This window comes from Aplidium turbinatum, chromosome 12 (genome assembly GCF_918807975.1).
Source record: "Aplidium turbinatum chromosome 12, kaAplTurb1.1, whole genome shotgun sequence".
Classification (NCBI taxonomy): Eukaryota; Metazoa; Chordata; class Ascidiacea; order Aplousobranchia; family Polyclinidae; genus Aplidium; species Aplidium turbinatum.
Window position 1 is genome coordinate 16107545 of NC_137483.1, and position 18918 is coordinate 16126462.

The 18918-nt window shown below is 38.3% G+C and overlaps 2 protein-coding genes across 3 annotated transcripts; both read right to left on the minus strand.

Moving 5' to 3' along the window:
• Positions 1–1052: 1052 nt before the first annotated feature.
• Positions 1053–15099, minus strand: LOC145780776 (WD repeat-containing protein 13-like). Of its 2 annotated transcripts, none has more exons than XM_082592411.1 (15): positions 12731–15099; positions 10868–10979; positions 10551–10603; positions 9061–9143; positions 8738–8807; positions 7527–7606; positions 7062–7147; positions 6053–6190; positions 5719–5824; positions 4824–4956; positions 4311–4394; positions 3743–3921; positions 2727–2845; positions 2274–2422; positions 1053–1997 (listed from the first exon to the last, which is right to left on the minus strand). In XM_082592411.1, the coding sequence occupies exons 2-15, from the start codon at positions 10950–10952 to the stop codon at positions 1965–1967; spliced, it is 1398 nt and encodes a 465-aa protein (XP_082448537.1). In that variant the 5' UTR covers positions 10953–10979; positions 12731–15099; the 3' UTR covers positions 1053–1964. The 2 variants fall into 2 exon arrangements, with proteins under 2 accessions (XP_082448537.1, XP_082448536.1); XM_082592410.1 differs by having other exon boundaries at positions 8738–8810.
• A 164-nt stretch (positions 15100–15263) lies between these two features.
• LOC145781096 (tyrosine-protein kinase SYK-like) lies at positions 15264–17322 on the minus strand. The gene is made up of 2 exons (XM_082592848.1): positions 16556–17322; positions 15264–16480 (listed from the first exon to the last, which is right to left on the minus strand). Exons 1-2 carry the CDS (start codon positions 17244–17246, stop codon positions 15405–15407), a joined length of 1767 nt encoding a protein of 588 aa, XP_082448974.1. The 5' UTR covers positions 17247–17322; the 3' UTR covers positions 15264–15404.
• Positions 17323–18918: the final 1596 nt, after the last annotated feature.

Sequence of the window (18918 nt, forward strand, 5' to 3'; positions counted from 1 at the left end):
CAAAGCACTGGTATGCTGACGGCACCTTCAAGACAGTGCCTTCACTGTTCGAACAGCTTTACACAATACACGGACTGAAGGAAAACACTTCAGCGCCTCTGGTGTATGCCCTGCTGGGGGATAAAAAGAGGGGGACATACATTCATCTGTTGCAAAAGATCAAGAAGTTACCTGTTGTTGCTTTTCCAGAGACAATCATGACTGACTTTGAGATGGCCATGGTCAATGCAATAAGCAGGGAGTAGCCTACCCACTTTCAACTCACCGTGGCTGTATCTTCCATTTGTGATTTGGAGAAAGACGCAATCAAGTGGCCTGAAGGAGCAGTACGAGACAAGTGCAGAGTTTGCTTTGAGGATACAAAAAATGCGCTTTTTTATTGTACTTATTTGTTTGTGTCGTCGTCACTTGGTTATTCTGGAAAACTTGCATTAGCCTATGCACCTTCATCGGAAATTGCAAGACAAACCTTGCTGTTGCGAAAAATTGTTCACGAACAATTGGCCTATCACCTGTTTACGAACAATTCACCTATACGAAGAATTGTTTTACGAAGAATTAATTTTACGAACAACTGTTTACGAACAATTCACCTATAACCCACTGCAACGTAACGACATGCTATAGAATAGTAACCTTCTATTTATCCCCATTTACCACACACCTCTTCCATCCTCTCAACATTGAACCTAAAGAATGGTGGCTTAATTGCATATTGTCCATATGCTGCCGTATCTCTAGTTCGCAATGCTGTTTGTCGAAGACTAGGAGACAACATTGCCAGAGCGTTATAATACGTAGACAACATGAAAACAAGAGATTCTTTCTCGTGTTTCTCTTCCATAACTGCCACACATAGTTACCAGGCTGCGTCAAGATAAAAAAGTTTGAATGTACGATCATGAGGTGGCAAGCTAAACATGTTCTTACCATAATACGCCCTGGAAACTTGTCGACTGCGCAATGTTGAGGAGTTCCAATTAACAGACGACGAAGTTAAATCCGACTGGAATTTTTCCCAGCATTGTTTTTCCAACATCATCAATCGGTGGTCACGCATAACAGTAATTATGTTTATTGCTAAAGCGCACAAATAATATCAAAATGACAAGTATAAAGTAAAATGATTTGTTGCATCTTGAATAGAAGATCAAAACAAGAAAAATATTGAACTGGCTGACAAAGATGTGGTAGGAATAGCGCGGTGCCGACAGAAGACTGCCGCTTCTCTGTCACAGTCGACTGTAGATAATGCATAAAAATCCTTTATAATCATATTTCTCATACTTTGTTTAAATTGCGTTATAAAAGTCAAGATCAATAAATACTACGTTGCTGAAGGTTTCTTCAATATACCGAGCTCCGATTTTCAAGATCACTTCATACCGAAGTTGCAATGTGACCACTCACCAGGTAATCGTGGATGAACATTAAACATTCACTAAGTGAGAAATGCAATCTCGGCTTAACACAAAACCACCAAGCCACATGATACAACAATCATCAGTAAAATCAATGATCACGCTTGTGTTAAAAATCAGTCTTGGCCGCGGGACACCAAACTACTCACGCGAGGTTCGTACACCCGGCAAGCCGAACTATGCAAAGCATGTGATGTAGCGGTGAATAAAAATTCTATTAAAAGCTAACGCTCTATGAAAAATTTAATTCGCCTGCAACGAACATGTTGCAGACAGCTGGATAAATCTCTACCAAAAGAGCACTTCTCAGTCACCTGGCTCTTAAAAAAATCTGGTGACTTCTGGTCTGACAAAGAATATACCAATGACAATTGTTGCAACCGGTAAAACTTCAAACAGCAGAGTTTTTATGCAGTTAATGCAACATAATTTCTCACAAATACAAAGTGCCCATTTCTTCTTGAAGCGAACAGAAAGGTTTTGCATTGAGAACAAACTGTGTCAGGAACAAGGCTGATACTTTTATTCAGAAACACTTCATTTTCATTGCTCTCTTTTCCAAATAATCACAACGCCCTGCAATGGAAAATAGCATTTCAGTGAAAGCAAACTTTATTAATACCGGTACCTTGAGACCACGTGCGTTTGTCAAATAACACTAAACACAATGATTCTCAGTAACTTGTAAACATAAAGCATTCTTTGTGTTTTTTCGCCTCATGCTTGCAGTCAAATTTTACACAGCCCTACATGTGTAACTGAACAACTTCACCACAAGCAATACAACTTAACTCAACGTACAATACAACGCCAATTTGTTTAATAAGATTGAACATAAAACATCAGTTGTACCTCTGTGTCGCACGAAGCTAGCATGCTTTCGTCACAATTAAAAGAAACGTCAAGCACGATTGAGGAGTGGCCTTGTAACCGGTTGACGCAAGGTTTGTAGCTGCGCTCGATATCGAAGAAGCAAACACTCATGTCTTCGCTGGCGGTTACTGGAATGGTAAGCAACAATTATTGCAGAGATAAAGGCAACTGCTCAAAGTTAAGTTACCGATTTTCCTAGGTTGGGGAACCCGGCCCGACTGACAAGTAACATTGAACAACTAATAGGCTACTACCCAGACGGCAAACCATTCAATGTCTGCAGACGTTGCATCAATGTAAAAAGTGGTTAGGAACAACGCATGTGAAACTGAATGTTTTGAGAGATAATAAAAAAGGACAGCTGTGAGCCGCGCATCGACCTATTATTCACCGTGAGAAACATTCAATGAAAGCAGTAGGAACAGCACTGACCGACGCATGCTCCTTGGCGGAACGACATCAACGGACAGAACACGCTTCTTAAATGATGTTTTCTGTGAGATATAGGAAAGCTTCGTTTGTGCTGCAACATCCCTCGTTCGTCAGTAACTCTGTTGACAGATAAAGTTTGATTTTCTTTTAAAATATCGAGTCCTATGCCTCGCAAATGGTTGAGAATGCAAGGAAGCCAATTTTTGTCACCACTTGCGAATGTCATTGAGCGATGAGCATCCTGCCGGGACAGTCGCGGTTACTATGTCTTACTGACTAAGATTTACTAAGTTTTATTACTGATTCCAACCTACTATTTTTTTGGGAAATTAGTCAAGGTTGCGTGAAGCTATGGACCATACAAATGTGCTTGTTGCGGTCAACGAAGCGGAACAATTACTACAAAAATCGTCGTGTCATTTACAAAGGCGCTGCCTGAAGGTGGAGACGAAGATTGGCTTTCTTGCATTTCTGTCCATTGAATTTATTTCTTCACCAATCGGGCATTAGCGTGGTAAAAGGTGAGCCCCATACTTGATCCAAGCATCGGGGGAGGAGAAGATAAGGTTCTCATTATACTAAGCCTTCGGCATTGACGAGAGTAGGGTGGCCAGTTCCTTTCTCTCGGCCGTCTTTCCTTCAGCAACTACGCCCATCCAATTTATTACACCCTGGGTAGAGATGAGCGATATTTTTCAACAACCAGAAGCCGGGATTCGAACCAAGTTTGCTCTTATCGAAAGCCAACGCCTTATCCGCTGCGCCATCCCACCGCCATTAGCTTGGAAACAAGGCAGACAATGTGTCAATAAGGATTAGCATCAAGTGGTGATGGTGACAACTGACAACTATTGCGACGTTTTTACTGATAGAGAGCTCTTCAAATACACATTTTTACTGATAGAGATCTAATAGAGAGCTCTTCAAAACACAGTGAGACATTTCAAGCAGCTCCACAGACCAGAAAAGTTATTTGACCATAAAAATCACACGAGGGCCATCGTCTGACAACCCACCTGTACAAACACAGAACATCAGCGGCTGCATTGACAAGCACAGACGGGTCTCGAGCCTCCCTGCTGATCCAGGAACGGGACTGGATGGAAGTGACTGGACAGCCCGCGTGGACAACCATTTGGTGACCTTTCCTCAACTGACCAGTGGCGAGGTCAAATGAAAACGAATATATAGTACCCTGGGAGAATGGCATGAGATCAGGTAAGAAAAATATTTTGCATTGAAATACGACGAGAACTTTTTCACTACTGTGACAGTTTTGCAAACAAAACTTTCCATTCCTTGAAAATATTACAAGAAAAAAAAATGCCTTGGCCTTGAACCAATCAATTTCGTCTAGCAAGTAAGTAAATTCTCAAACCTGCTTAACTATGAAATAAAAGCAAACAGCCAGTTACGAAGGCCTAGGCAGGAAACAAGCATGACATGAAAGTTGAAACAAGTTGCTAAGGTCGGATCGAACGAGAATTGAAGACGTCATATCCGAGTTTCACGCCTTGTTCAATCGGGGTCTTGATGACTATACAAATCCCCACACCCCCTTGAAAGAAAGTTGCACAAACTCACGCGATCGTTGCCAACCCACAGAATCTTCCCAGAAGAATCAAATGACATGCTCATGACAGAACCAGACAACCTCCCATTGGCGCCCTGCATGGAAGACCGGATGTTACATCAGTATACAATATCTCTCATACGGTCAAACGTGTTTATAAATAAAGGATAGAATGACATGAAGACTTCCGGGCGCTTTTCAAAGTTTGATAATATTGATAGCAATTATACAGCATCAGCCATCCCGGATAAACCAAATTTCAGTGTAGGCCTAATTACAGTTCCAAATGATCAGTAAGACAGAAGCTTATACGTGAGCTTTAAATGTATGTCAGTTGTCTGCTTCGTGTTACAGAAACTCACAAAGGTAACACGTAAAAAAACTCGTTTGGTCGAAGTAGCTTGACATTCCACGTGGATCAATGACTTCTGTGGTTATAAACATTCAACCAACTAAAACGCCCAATTTAGTTCGAAAAATTACATCATTTTCCACGTCAAATCGATTTGAAAATGACCATTTACCTTTCTCGTCTTGCCTGTCGATATATTGACAACCGTGACCTGACCACTGCTATTTCCAAGCACGACCATGTTGTTATTGATTGGCTGGAAAAGACAACACCGCATGGGACATTCCGTCATTCCGATCATCAAACTGAACAGACAGGAATTGACGATTAAACGAGTTGATTGAATCGAGAAAAATACTCATTAGGCTACTCATTCTCACATTGAAAAAGCTTGCTGCCCAAGCGAAGTTTAGTCTTAGCAGTTTCAGACGCACTTAGGCCATGACCCACTGACATAAGTCAACCTTGGAAGATGTACGGTAATTTCCGATTGCAGCAATAGCAATGCAGCAGTCCATAGCCATTTTTCAAACGTTGCCACTAAATGGAGCTTTGCTTTTAAGTGGGCTGTTCAACTGCCAACACTTACAACTCAACCACAGTCGGTTAATCTCGTAATTTATTAGTTTTTAGAATTACAAAATATGTTGATCACTTGAAAGGGCGTGCACTGAAGACCTTTGCACAGGCAATTATCAAGTACGAATTTTAAGAAGTGCATCATAAATTCTCCCGGACATTTGACCCCAATGAAATGTAGTCCAAAAAAACAACCTCTCATACGAAAGGAAGAACGAAGCAATTTTGAAAATTACGTAATAGATCAACCTTTATAAAATGCAAAAAAAATTGCTTGTATGGTTATTTACAGCAGCATGGTTCTGTGTTCTGCCATATGTTGCACAGGCAATTGTGGCTTGACCAAGCTTTCTGAAATCAATCGTGTCTGATGGACGAAACGTCGGAATAAATGCGGATTATCATCTTGCAATAGCTCAACTATTTTTTATGTCAATCCTAACAGTACTTGGAAACCCAGACAAATGAAAAGCAAAGAGCATTCTCACCTTGTTATGTTGCGCAGGTTGTTCCCATTCCCAGTCTGCCACAACTTTACGGTGGCATCGTTAGATACGGTCACAATTAGGTCATTCGACAGCGACCATGCGAAGTCTGCACAAGATATAGAGTGTGACTGGGGTTAGGAATCAAAACGATAGGGGTTGAAACGTTTGTCACAGGTCCGAACATTTTTATATTAACATGGCAGCACTGCAATATCACTGCACAATACAAATGACTTGTAGACTCAATATAGAAGAGAATGAATTAAGAATTCGATTAAATCTAAAACAGTTTCATTTAAAGGTTTGGAAAGCAGATTAGTGAGCAATTGACTACCTGTTACACCTGCACTGTGTCCCTTTAACGTTCGAAGCACCTTGGCGTCAGGAGCGAGCTGGCAAATGCTGACGCTCCCAGACAGCGACGAGTAGGCGAGTAGGTGCTTCTCGTCGTTGGCAAACTTCACTGAGGTTGCTGCAAAACATCGAACATTAAAGGAAACGGAACAAATGTAATAAAAACGAAATCACATTGGTGCAAGCTGGTGGAGGTGGCCTTTTACATTATGTACTGCATATATGTCTAGTGTTTGCTTGCAGCTATGATACTTCTACGATGCTGATGCTTGCTATGAAGAGCTTCCACGTAGTTAACAGAGACTTTAAAAATTAAGTAGTTTTTACTAAAATAAGCGCGAAAGGCCTGTAGATGATGTATCACCAAAGACTTTTTCGCTTTGAAATGATAAACTTCAACGACACCGTAGAATTAAAAACACTCAGTATCATAATGTTTACAATATGAGGAAAGATAACAATGGGTTTGAACTCTTACCGGGTAAGGTTCCAAAAGTGAGTTAGGGCTCGCTGAGACAAATTTCTTAAAAAATTACAAAACTTTGCATTCTCAACTAGTAAAATCATTCCTACTCTTAAATTATGAGAAAACTGTGGTAATCTAAAAATAATCAAACAGATAAAAAATCGATGACTATAAGCATCCAAATAACGGACTGACAAAGCTGAATATTTGAGTGCTGCATTGATGGAAAATAACATGACCACCGATGACCATGTTACACGGAGAAACTTACAAAACGATTGCAAAAATTTACTGGTCTCAGATATTTAAACACTATGTGCCATATGGATAAAAAAAGACCATAAATGCTTAAGTATTTTATTTACAGTATTATAATTAAAACCTAAGGCATGACCACCGTCCACCAGCTATGTATTTAATGCTGCTGGTGCGATTTGCACTTTGCAGTTCCACAACATAGTTGGGTTAGTACGGACATGAGTTGGAGTTATGTAAAGAAAAAAGTTAATTGACAAAAACATACCTGCATGGCCAACATTATCATCAAATATGTGATGCATTCCTGCAAAGGCGTAGTTCTCACTGACGCTTTTCCCACCGACCATAGCTCTAAATGATAAAGCAAAAGACGTACATCACACTGCTGGATAATAACGTCAGCGTCAAGCAAGATGTTTTTGAAATATTGAACAAAAGAAAAAGTACCGACATTATACCCAGAGTTCCTGTTTCGAAACAAGTGATCAGCAGAATCCAAACAAGCACCAGTGAACTGTGACGGGGATTTCCAACTTTTTTAGATTCTCCAGCAAAGGAGAAAATAGCTTTCGTTCGCATTTCGCGCTTTTATGAAAGCTTAGATCTTGGAAATAACCAAAAATAAATGGAATGTTTATTGGCAACATTGCAACATCAGTCTGTAGCAAGTAGTCATTGTCAAGTTTTGAAAAATTATCGCTTGTTATCATGTCTCGAGATCGCCACTTACTTGCTTGCCTCCGCCTGATAAGTTGGAACAAGACGCCCGGTAGATTTCTTCGGCGATAGCTCCTTTCGATCGTCATGAACCTGAAATGGTGATTTCCTGATCACAAACTTTCACTTCCAAAGATTTAAATCATGATACGCTCTTGTAGTGAAAATTATCACAAAATGCCACAAGCGGCGGTCCGAAATTTTCCGACGTTTTGTCAATCGGCTACGACGAACTTCGTCGAACAACATTTCAGGCGATGACTACCGGACAATTTTATTCAAATACAACAATTTTAAACTTACAATGCTGTTTAATTTTTATCATATTAAAATGTTACGATCTGTTTTATTTTGCTACAGTATGACTATGGGAGAAACATAGTTTTCTTGTGCCATTAACAGTAACACTTGAATGACAACAAAATCATCGGGTTGAGCAATAATATTCATCACTGCATGAAACTACTAGTCAGATGTGGTTGCTTTTCGAGGGCCGAAAACGAACTTTTACTGTTTTATTGGCTTCGTTCTCGCTGGTTCTTGTTAGAACAAGATTATTCAGCCGAATAGCGCTGCTGTCAATCGTCTTTTTGTGTTTCCACGCTCCACAGCCTCGTCCATACTTTTAATTAACCTTCCATTGCTTGCGTATTGACGGTTTTTATTACTGTAATTATAACAATGGTTTGTCCCAGCTCACAGGTGCCATTGCATATCCAAGCCAACTTGCTGCTAAATGCAGATGTGGCCAGTGGTCACACTCTTTGAAGCGAAAAACTTTCAAAATTTGAAGGCCTCATTTGATAATAATAATAACAATATTTATATAGCGCCACATCCACAGTCAAACAAACCCATAACAATGCTTGATATCAACAACTCCGTTACATGCCTTGTAATACAAACGAATCCACTTTCACACGAGTTAGCTCAATCATAAACAGCTAAACATCAATTTCGATTAGCTAACATCTATTCTAGATTATCTTCAGTTAAGCTTATTCAAATAGAATCGTTTGTGAAAGTGGATTCGTTTGTATTGGCCTCAATTGCAATGCTTTTACTTTTTTTAAATAAAAACTTTCGTACAGTAGGGCAGGCCTTTAGCAAATATATATATATAACAATTTTCATCAGTATATCTTCAAAACGTGATGTGATAGGAGGTGTGACAAGGTTTGCTAAAATGTCATATATTAAAGCAGAAATAAATACAAAACTCACCAACTGAGCCTGGGAATTTTCAATGCGATCCAACTGTGTTGTGCTCCCCAAAATACTGCCACTCCTCATGCTACTGCAATTTAAATATAATAACATAAGAGCTGGGCAATAATCTATAGCGTTTGATGCTGATTACAGTAAACATGTAATTGTAAACTCACAGTAAGAACGACATTCCCTGTCGTAACCTATTCTATGAGAGTTTCGGTTTATTCGCTTACAATTGCTGGTTCTAAAATCTAAACCGTGGACCAAACCAGAGCCATCATCTTTTTAAACATCATTGAAATCATGCCACTACTAAGGTCGTATAGACAACATACCTTGCTTCAGACACAGGACCGTATCTTTGAGCTAGAAGCTGGGCCCGTAGTCGCAGATACCGCTTTCTCACAGCAGTGTCCACCTGCAAGATCGAAATTATCACCTAATTATGAACAATGTTTCGGATTTAAATCAACATCAAATATCACACATGACAAGAAGTAAGTTTTCTGGAGATACCGCTCTGATGAAATATGCATAAAAATTGTGAAAATGAACATTTCTGCAGTAGCGCTCTGCAAAACGCTGAAAAGACTCACCGTTACATTTCCGTTGGATTAGAAATATAACAAATTTTACATTTATTATGTCTTTAATAAACCACCGCACAGTATACATAAAACCATGAAATAAGCGACCAACCCACATCATCGAAAAGTGTAAGAGTTGTCACATAGCTCCATTGTACATGAACAGCATTGGGTTGCAGAAAAAACCTACTGAACTGGAACGAAAAAATAACGACCGAACAAACACATAGTAATGACGTAGGCCGAGGCTACAAATACATATTCTTTGAAGCGGAAAAGCATCAGGTAAACAGAATTTCTTCGTATGCCACAAGGAATGTTTCGAAAAGTGATCTCAAATTTCAAACCATAGTCTTAGCAATGTGATCTACTTGGTGAGATATGAGGACCTCAGCTCCCCCTCAGACGGACATTTACGTTGACCAAGGTTACTATCATTCGCAGCATTCTTGCTGCAACAATACCTGGCCGTGCCTGTTCTAAGGTCAAACTCAGTGTTTGTCAGAGCAGCTAAGCTTAAACTCGGCAATATTTTTGATTTAGAAATTATGATCTGAATTACTCACTACTAATATCAGGAGCTCGATTGCACATTATAAACGGTATATATGATATATAAACCGGTGTCCTGCAGACTTTTAAAATATTTAAATATTTTTTTATACGCAAAACCGGCGAAGGAACATCAATTTAAGATGATCATGCCAAAGCACTTGCATAGTTTGCAGTAATTCATGCATAGACTGCTTGAAATGCGCCAATATATAACATCATGTGTTGGTCTGACGTTCACTGAAGAAGAACATGACTTAAATGCATTCACCAGAACATTCTGTTCTTCCTTAAACACAGCAAACAACAGAATTGTCACGATAGAACAACATCTTTTTACCTCATCAAAATTTAAACATGGTGATTGGTGATTGAAGAATCATATGAAGGAAATATGAATACAAGAAATCTAATCTCACATTGGCCATGCAATCACCAACAAAATTCATCTAATACAGTACCGTTATAAAGATGCAACTTTCTGTGTTCTAAATCTTGTCCGAATGACGCAGCCAATACAGCAGACTAAAACAAGTCACCATAGAACATATCTTGTTCAACTACCAAAACGTCACGTTTCGCACCAGTCTAGCAAGACATATCCGCAACCACACATATAGCATGTGTGAAGCATTTTAAGCATGAACAAAAAAACTGCTACCAAGTTATTTAAGACTTCTACTTACGTTTTTAGCATTTTCTCTTAGCAATTGACTTCTTCTACGGATATATTGCGTTCCTGTTCAGAATAATATGTATATACAGAATTAATAGAAGCCTACTAATATTCACACAAAGTAAAAACACGTTCACAATCTCATTTTAACACAACTTAGGCTAACTTGGTTAGACGTTAGAAAAATCAGTGTCACATAGCACTTGTAAGCTTGGGTTGGGTGCAGAGCATCAATAAAACCTAAGCGTTTTAAACAAAACTTGTCCGTGACAATGAGGGTACCAAAGTTGTCAAATTGTCTAAAAGTGGAGATACAGGGCTACTTACGAAATTGAGCGTTGTTAGGTGTACGATAGGCGTTGTAGCGGGCATCCAACGCCAAAGCTTGCTGCCATACTAATGATGTTCCCATAATAATAACATTCTTTTAACTCATTTTCTGCATAAAACATTAGTTTTAAGTTTCGTTGGTGTGTTTATGTATCGTCTCTAATTAAACCAGGTGCTAACAGAAGGAAGTCGAGGTAATGAAACAATAAGCTAAAATCTGCTAGAAAACCAGTTCTTTTTACATTATAGACTTCTGCTACAGTGAAGTAAATGTACATTGTACAGTACATAAGCTGATAGTGATACCGATATATCGCCACATTTCTTGGCAGTACCATACGCGGTGTGACGCAGACACATGCCAAATGACATAAATGCATATTAATCACCTAACCTATAATCAAACTACCATGAGTACTCGTAAGATAACAGCTAATGCAACATTCACTTTAATGTAACACCATTCGAACATGAACAATGAATATATAGGAATAGTCTATGACTCTATGTAAATAATTGTTGAAATTTCTCCAGACGAACGCATCGAAACGATCATCTCCGAATCGGCGTATCCGAAACGGGTTAATTTAATGTGTGCTTGAAATATTCACTTTTGAATCGGCAAACATGGGTTCGATACCATGTCGGATCATACCAAGGACTTTTTAATAGTGAACTTTAGTCTTGATTGACACCCAGAAAAGAAATGAATGAAGTGTAATAACGCAGGGGCGCAACTAGGGGGCTGTTTAGTCGGTATGACAGCCCCCTTTAAGCTTTGCAACTTCAAGAAGGCCGACTAACTAGACTGAGACTTACGTACTACCGTGTGTCAGTTCAAGCTACGTTCTACGCATACCAAGCTTGTTTCACGCTCAAGTCGCATAAACCGCAATACAAAATATTAACAGACCGTCATTTATTCACGCAAACTTGTGTCAACGGTCGAATAAAAACAAATGCAGGCCTCGAAATTCGTTTTTGTTGACAGCGGACAAACGTGTCCGGTCTGGGCAGCTGTCTCGGCGGACATGCAGTTTTAGCGTCGATCGTCATGCTTAATCACTTTATCTTGATAATTCTTCGCCATTTGAGAACTATGACTACGGTTTTAGAAGGCTTTTTAAAATTTCAGCGAAGTCACTCTGGAAGGCTTTCATCAGACCAACGACGAGCGCTTAAACAGTCAAAGCGCCGTGTAGCTGCTCAATACGCCGCATCATTGATTAACTTCCACCTACGAGGTCGTGTGGCTTCTTGCGTCACAATGCTCTGGGCACGAGTCGGAAAACTTCTTCACTGACGCTACTATTATCTGCTAAGTTTATTTTTGGTATCAAAAAAACGGCAATTAAATTTTCTTTACAATCTTGTCAAACTGGACGTGTATCCAGAATCCAGGCCCTAAGCTTGTATGGACTACTTTTTAAAATGTGGGCCTGGAGAGCAAACAATTTGCTGCCTACTTTCGAAAGCGCGAAAAACTTTTTTTGAGAATGAGTAGCAAGCGCAGACAGAGCGAAAAAGGTCGCTTCGCACGTCACAGAATTGGATCATTGCGCTGTCAATTTACACTAGGCTAATATTCTAACAATCTAACTGTGATATATCCGCTTCTACAAATAATTGTTAGTTTTCACTCTCGTTGCCGACCCCCCTTTGATTTTTTCTAGTTGCGCCGCTATAATAACGTACTCGGCTGAGCCGACGTTGTCTGCTTTGTGATGCACTGAGAGCAACGCACTGTATATTTGAGATGGACACAACGCCACAGTAAGATATTAACTTAACTGTGGCAGAAGTTAAAAAGTTAATAGAAAATGCAAACAGAAAGAAAACTGCTTTCATTACCGTACTTACTTTGTTAATTTTTTGGCGCAAGTTAAGCGAAATTGATATGAAGAAAATTGCTTGATAAACAAACTTGAAAACTTTACTAAATATATCTGAAAAACATTACAGTTTGCAATCCATTGTTAATAAGAAAAAAGGTAAACATTTAGGTTTTGTGTGATGTGAGACACCACTGCAAAATCAACTACTTGTCTGCGGGCTAAGTAACAACTGCAACATTGAAAAGGGAAGTATAAAACATAAGCACAAATTTGGCAAGAGATAAAATAGTGGTTTCAATGCATTGCATATGATGCTACAAATCACCTTTATTTGGATACAAACTTTGAAACTGCTTTAAAGAACTTGAAAAATTATTGAAATAACTGTTGAATCAAAAGCAAATACAAAAGGAATGAAATATGCAGTTGTCAAGTGTACATACAGATCACTTGTTTACAATGTAATTTTCTTACGTCAAGACCGGAACATGTGATGAAAAGACTAAGATGCCAAGAGTGCAATGGAATAGCGGTATTCATCTCGAACGACTTATAGAATTACAATTATCTATTACGTGACTGACGTCATAACTAAAAACATAAATAGGGCTTCCGTGCAACAAAGTAACATGCTACATTGTTTATTTCAATAACAATAGCCGAATACTTAGTAGAAATGTTAGAAAAATGCATAAGTTGAAGGGAGAGTCGATTAAATGACTATGCCACAAAAAATTTAAAAAAAAATATAAGAATGCATTTGGCAACACTCACATACAGAAAACAAAGAACACCTGACAAATTTATTGCAATGCAAACAAAACGTTACCGCATTTCAAGTATTGTTACCGCCTGCTGAAACACTAACTACTGTGGTTACTGCATTAGAAATAAGCATTAAAACCGTCCAACTCGTATGCGTGGACGCATCGTAATCATTTTGTAAAAACTGTATCATATACTGCGAACTTGCATAATACACACAGCTTTCTCATTGTGAAGCTGATTGAGGACATTAATGCAACAATGATACAGTAGAAGGCAGTTTTAAAAATAGAGTGGAGCAATGCAGTTAAAATATGAGGCAAAAATAAACTACGAATTAGTTTTGCAAATAATACAAGAACTCTTACAAACGAAGTTGCAATATCTTTAAAACATACAAAGTAACGTTGCAGGAAAACATTCAACAAATTGTGTAAAATTATGACTTAATAGAATCCATAGCCTACTTGAAAAGCTTTTACAAAATAAGAAAAGTTTCAATGACAGTGCGAAGCAACAACAAAAACACAAATTGGTGCATGTAGCAATGGCAAGATACATAAATCTCGGTGCAGAAAAACAGCTGTCAAAGTGTACGATTCTTCACTTTAAACCCATGTCCATATCAGGCCCCATTTAGTTAGGTTCAACTCTATGTGTTGTGTCAAAATAACTGACTTTCAAAGCACAACGTTGAAACGCATTTGCAAAATGTAAAAGCAAGTTTCTGAAGGTCGAAGAGTGTACCTTAGCACTTAAATGCCAATGCTAATTTTAGTTCAACGATAAATTTCTGTACATTGAATTGAGTTGCCACTATAAACCACTATCATTATATGACAAGGTAGGTACGGTAATCAAAAATTATTATTTACAAAATAACATTATGACAACTTTAATATTTGCACTAGGCTATGCAAACATACAAATATCTTTTAAAAGTTTGAAGAAATGCAGCATTAACATCTCTCTGATACTGGTTACATAGTTTTCTTGAAGTATTTCTGCTTATATAAGCCAGGGGTCCACAAATAGTGGGTTGCAGCCCAACATCCACTGTGGGTCGCAAAAGCGTTTAAACTTACTATCATATAATTTGTTTGGCAAAAATAAATACAATCATATACTCTTTGATGTGCTAAGTTTCAAAGAATTTTGTACAAAAAAATTTATCCTTTCGATGGTAGTACAGTAGTCCCAGCTTATCAAGCCTTCGGTAAATAAGTCCACCCGCTTATTAAGCCCAATTTGGTTCATTAGAACTAGACTTACTGAAGGTATAGAAGTGGCGGAGAATCATCTCCTCGCTTTAGTAGGCCTAGCCGCCTAACAAGCCTAAAATTGTCCGGTCTCAATATGGGCTTGATAAGCGGGGAAGGCAGTAAAAAAATTGAATTGTATTGATGCTAAATTGCAAAGTAGTCTATTAGTATTTTGTGCAAAATTATATGCTTTTTGGGTCACGAAGATTTAGAATGATTGTTTTTTGAGTCGTGCCAACAAGTATTTGTGGACCTCTAACATAGGCTACTGTATTATATATGATAGTGTATATGACACTCATTAAAATAGTAGGCTGTTTGTAATACAATTTTGGTAAAGAGGTTACTTTCTTCAGCCACAGACATATACAACCAAGCAACCACACGGCATTTAACATAATGGATTAAAATTGAACATAAACTATAAGCTACAAGTTTATGCTTATAGTTTATGTTTATGTTCAATTTTAATCCATTATGTTAAATGCCGTGTGGTTGCTTGGTTGTATATGTCTAGGCTGTTTGTGTTGACTAAATTATATATATATCAAATTATCACAGAACTTTTCTTTTCCATTAATGTTCTTGAAAACCAAATATATACAGTTCAAAAGGTAAAAGAAAACTTTGTAATACCCAGATTATGGTTACATTTTCAAATGATCAAAAGTTTTACTGCTTCAATAAGTCTTCAAAAACTTCAAGAATTTTTTGAAAAGAAGGTCGTTTGGTTGGTTCGTACATCCAACACTGCAAAAGCAAACTGTAAAGCCCTGGAGAACAGCCAATGGGACAATCTAGTCTCTTTTCACTCTCAATCATTTGTAATATTTCTTTGCCTTTCATACCTTTATAAGGCCGACTCCCAAATGAGCACACTTCCCATACAGTCACACCAAAGCTCCAAACATCTCCTTTTGAAGTGAATTTGTAATGAAGCAAAGCTTCGGGGGGGTACCATCTAAGTGGCCATGATCCTGGCTTGCTAGCTTTGTAGAAGTTTTCTGTATCATGTAGAATTCTTGACATGCCAAAGTCAGAAATCTTAACAAAGTGTTCTGACACCATCAGAATGTTGCGAGCTGCCAAATCACGATGAACAATGTTGTTTTGTGCCAGGTATGCCATACCATCGCAGACTTGGTTCATTAACACAAGAATACGATGCTCAGAAAATGTATGAGGATTATGGCCGCGTATAAAATTCTTTAAAGTCCCCAGTGGGGCTAGCTCGAGAACTATCATTAAGTTTGCATCTTGATGTTTCGGTTGACAAACAGCTAACAGACGAACTATGAAAGGATGATCTAACCCTTGCATAAGAGCAGCTTCTTTCAAAAGGTTATCTTTGTTGGTTTGGACATCACTCCCACTTAATATTTTGACAGCACAAGGCACAATTTCACCCAACAAAATACATTCAGCCTGTTTTACACTTCCAAAATGCCCTTTACCAAGTTCACCCATCAACTTTATTTTATCTGCTGAAATAAAAAGACCTGGTGCAACAGAATGAGCTTTGCGAGTCTTCCCATTCTCATTTCGATAAGGACTGTAAAAACCAATACTCTCTTTTGGCATACTCATTCTATTAAACCGGTTGAAAGTGCTGTTTTTCGGCGGGACTGCAATAACTTTTTCTTCGTTTTCCTTGCTTTGTCCTGAAGTATCTGACCAGTTAATGTCTAAGCTATTCACAGGGAGCATTGACTTGAGCTCAGTGGCCAAAGCTGAGGCAAGACTTTTTACTGAGCTCATAAAACCATCAGTTGCTGAATTAGAAGTCAGTTTACTCACTTCTTTTTCATTAATCGCAACAGAACTTCGACAACATGGAATCGATAATTGACACTGAATTCCAGTGACTTCAGGAGGATATTTCTGATGAAAATCTAATAAATTTTCAATGGAATTGAATCGAAGATTCTTTTGTTTCTCATCTAAGAAATATTCATCTGATTTGGGATCACGGGAGATGATGTATCGATGCACCTTCTCAGCATGAACTAAGCTAAGAACAAACTTTCCTTCATCTTTTGAACGTACAAGAAAAATACCATTCTTTTTAGTTAAATAATAAGTGTTTGACAGGCGTCTGGTATCTTCTTGTCTGGTGATTTTTCCATGAAACCAATCGTGTTCTTCATAGTTTGAGCTGGAATTCATGGAGACCCTATCTGTTTGTGATCCAACACTTGACAGTTGTTTTTCACAAGAAACCGGATATACAAGTTTTGTCTTTAAACCACTACTGTTTTGAAAGTAGTGCTCACAAACTAAAACTGGATTCTCATGTCCACTACCATGGCTAACGCTGTACAGTTGAGTTTGTGGAGATTTTTCAATCGCGTAGTGAATAATTTTGTCACTTGCAGTCACAGACAAAGCATACTTATCAGGCATTGTTACATTTTTTCTCAGCAAATATGAACCTACAAGTTTTCCTTGAAGAATCTGTTCAGCTTCACCACGACAAAGGGGTCCATGATAATAAGACGCATAGCTAAGATCCATGCCTATTAATGTATGTTCATATGGTAAGTACTGCAGGTCTTTCAGCTTACTTACAATGTTGCAACTTGCGAATGAAACAAAGCCATTCCTGGAACATAACGTAATAATTTTAAAGAATTGCATGTATGCTATTTTATCATATATATACAATACATGCTAACATCAAACAATGTACCGGTACTGCAGCAATTTTTTGCAATGTGTTTGATAGAATTGCTTTTAATTGCTCTTTTGCAATGCTTTAATTTCACAAATTGGGTACAATACATTTATCCACTGGTTGACATGGTTGCAATAAAAAAAACATTGTTTTGTGGCAGGTGTTGTCAGGGTTAGGGTATATTGTCTTCAACAGCTTTAAAATTTTCTCAAATTAAAGCAGAATTTTTTTTATTAGGGACAGTGGAACAACGGGACGACTCGCTTTATTGATTTTTCTTGCGATATCAGGGGTCAATCTTAACTTTTTTTTTCACTAGCCCACCGGACTAGTTGCTCTCCGTTTTCACTAGCCCACACGACTTTTCACTAGTCCGACCAGTTTACTGACTTTTCACTTGTCTGATGACGTATTAAGATTTATCAAAGTGTTTTGGCTTAGACTGAAACTAACTAAAGTAAAGGCTTTCAGATTTCAGTACGCACAAGAGAGCAACAATACGCACAAAAACACCTTCTTGCACTACAGACGCAAACAATGCAATTTTAAAACATAAAAAATAAATGTGGCATGCGGTGTGCTTAATATTTATTTATGTTTTCATATTACATTGTGTGCATCTGTAGTACGAGATGACACGCCACTCGCCAGGGTGGTACAATACATAATATTCCTTCACTGTCAAAAGAAGTGGACTATTGGATGGATTGCGTTTGGTTAAGCCTCTACCGTCAGACCTGAGACGGCTTGTTGGGTCAGCATAACTCTTTAAGTCACGGAGGCACACTAGCTTTTCAACTACGACAAGGTAGCAATCCAAAGAAGAGGGAAAAAAACGAAATGAAAGTCAAGTAAAATATTGTTTGTAAAAATGTTCAAGCTTGGGGACGTATTAATATTACCACGTGTCGTGTCTAGCAAAGTTGCGAGAAAAAAGTAGTCACGTGTTCAGTTGACCAACTTTGCAGCCTTCTTCGTGCAATTTCGCCTCTGGCAAGCAAATTTTTGCAGTATAATATTTCAGAGTGACGTCGCCAATCGCCATTTTGTAGACCAAAACTTTTCACCGGCGAATATTTTCACTAGCCAATCGGACTAGTACTACAACATTTCTACTAGTCCGCGCAAATTTTCACTAGCTATTGGCTAGCGGACTACCGCTAAGATCGAACCCTGGATATGGACAGCTGGAGGGTCACTGAGAAATTAAAAAATTGGCAGAACTGCAAAAAGTTTTGTTTGCTTTTATGTAAATTCATGTTTAGCAAATGAAATGCTATATTTTGCGCGAGGTTGAGAATGGTAGAACATCGACAGAAACTTGCTACAGCAGTGTGAGGTTAATAGCTCTGTTACCACTGTAACGTGAAATCTATTGCTGCATTATTATGACTAGCATGGCATTACATAAGCATGATATCACATATTTTCATACATTTATTTTGGGAATACACACTTTGTGCACACGCTGCACCTGGATATTCGACATATTGCGGTAGACCTCAAGCTATA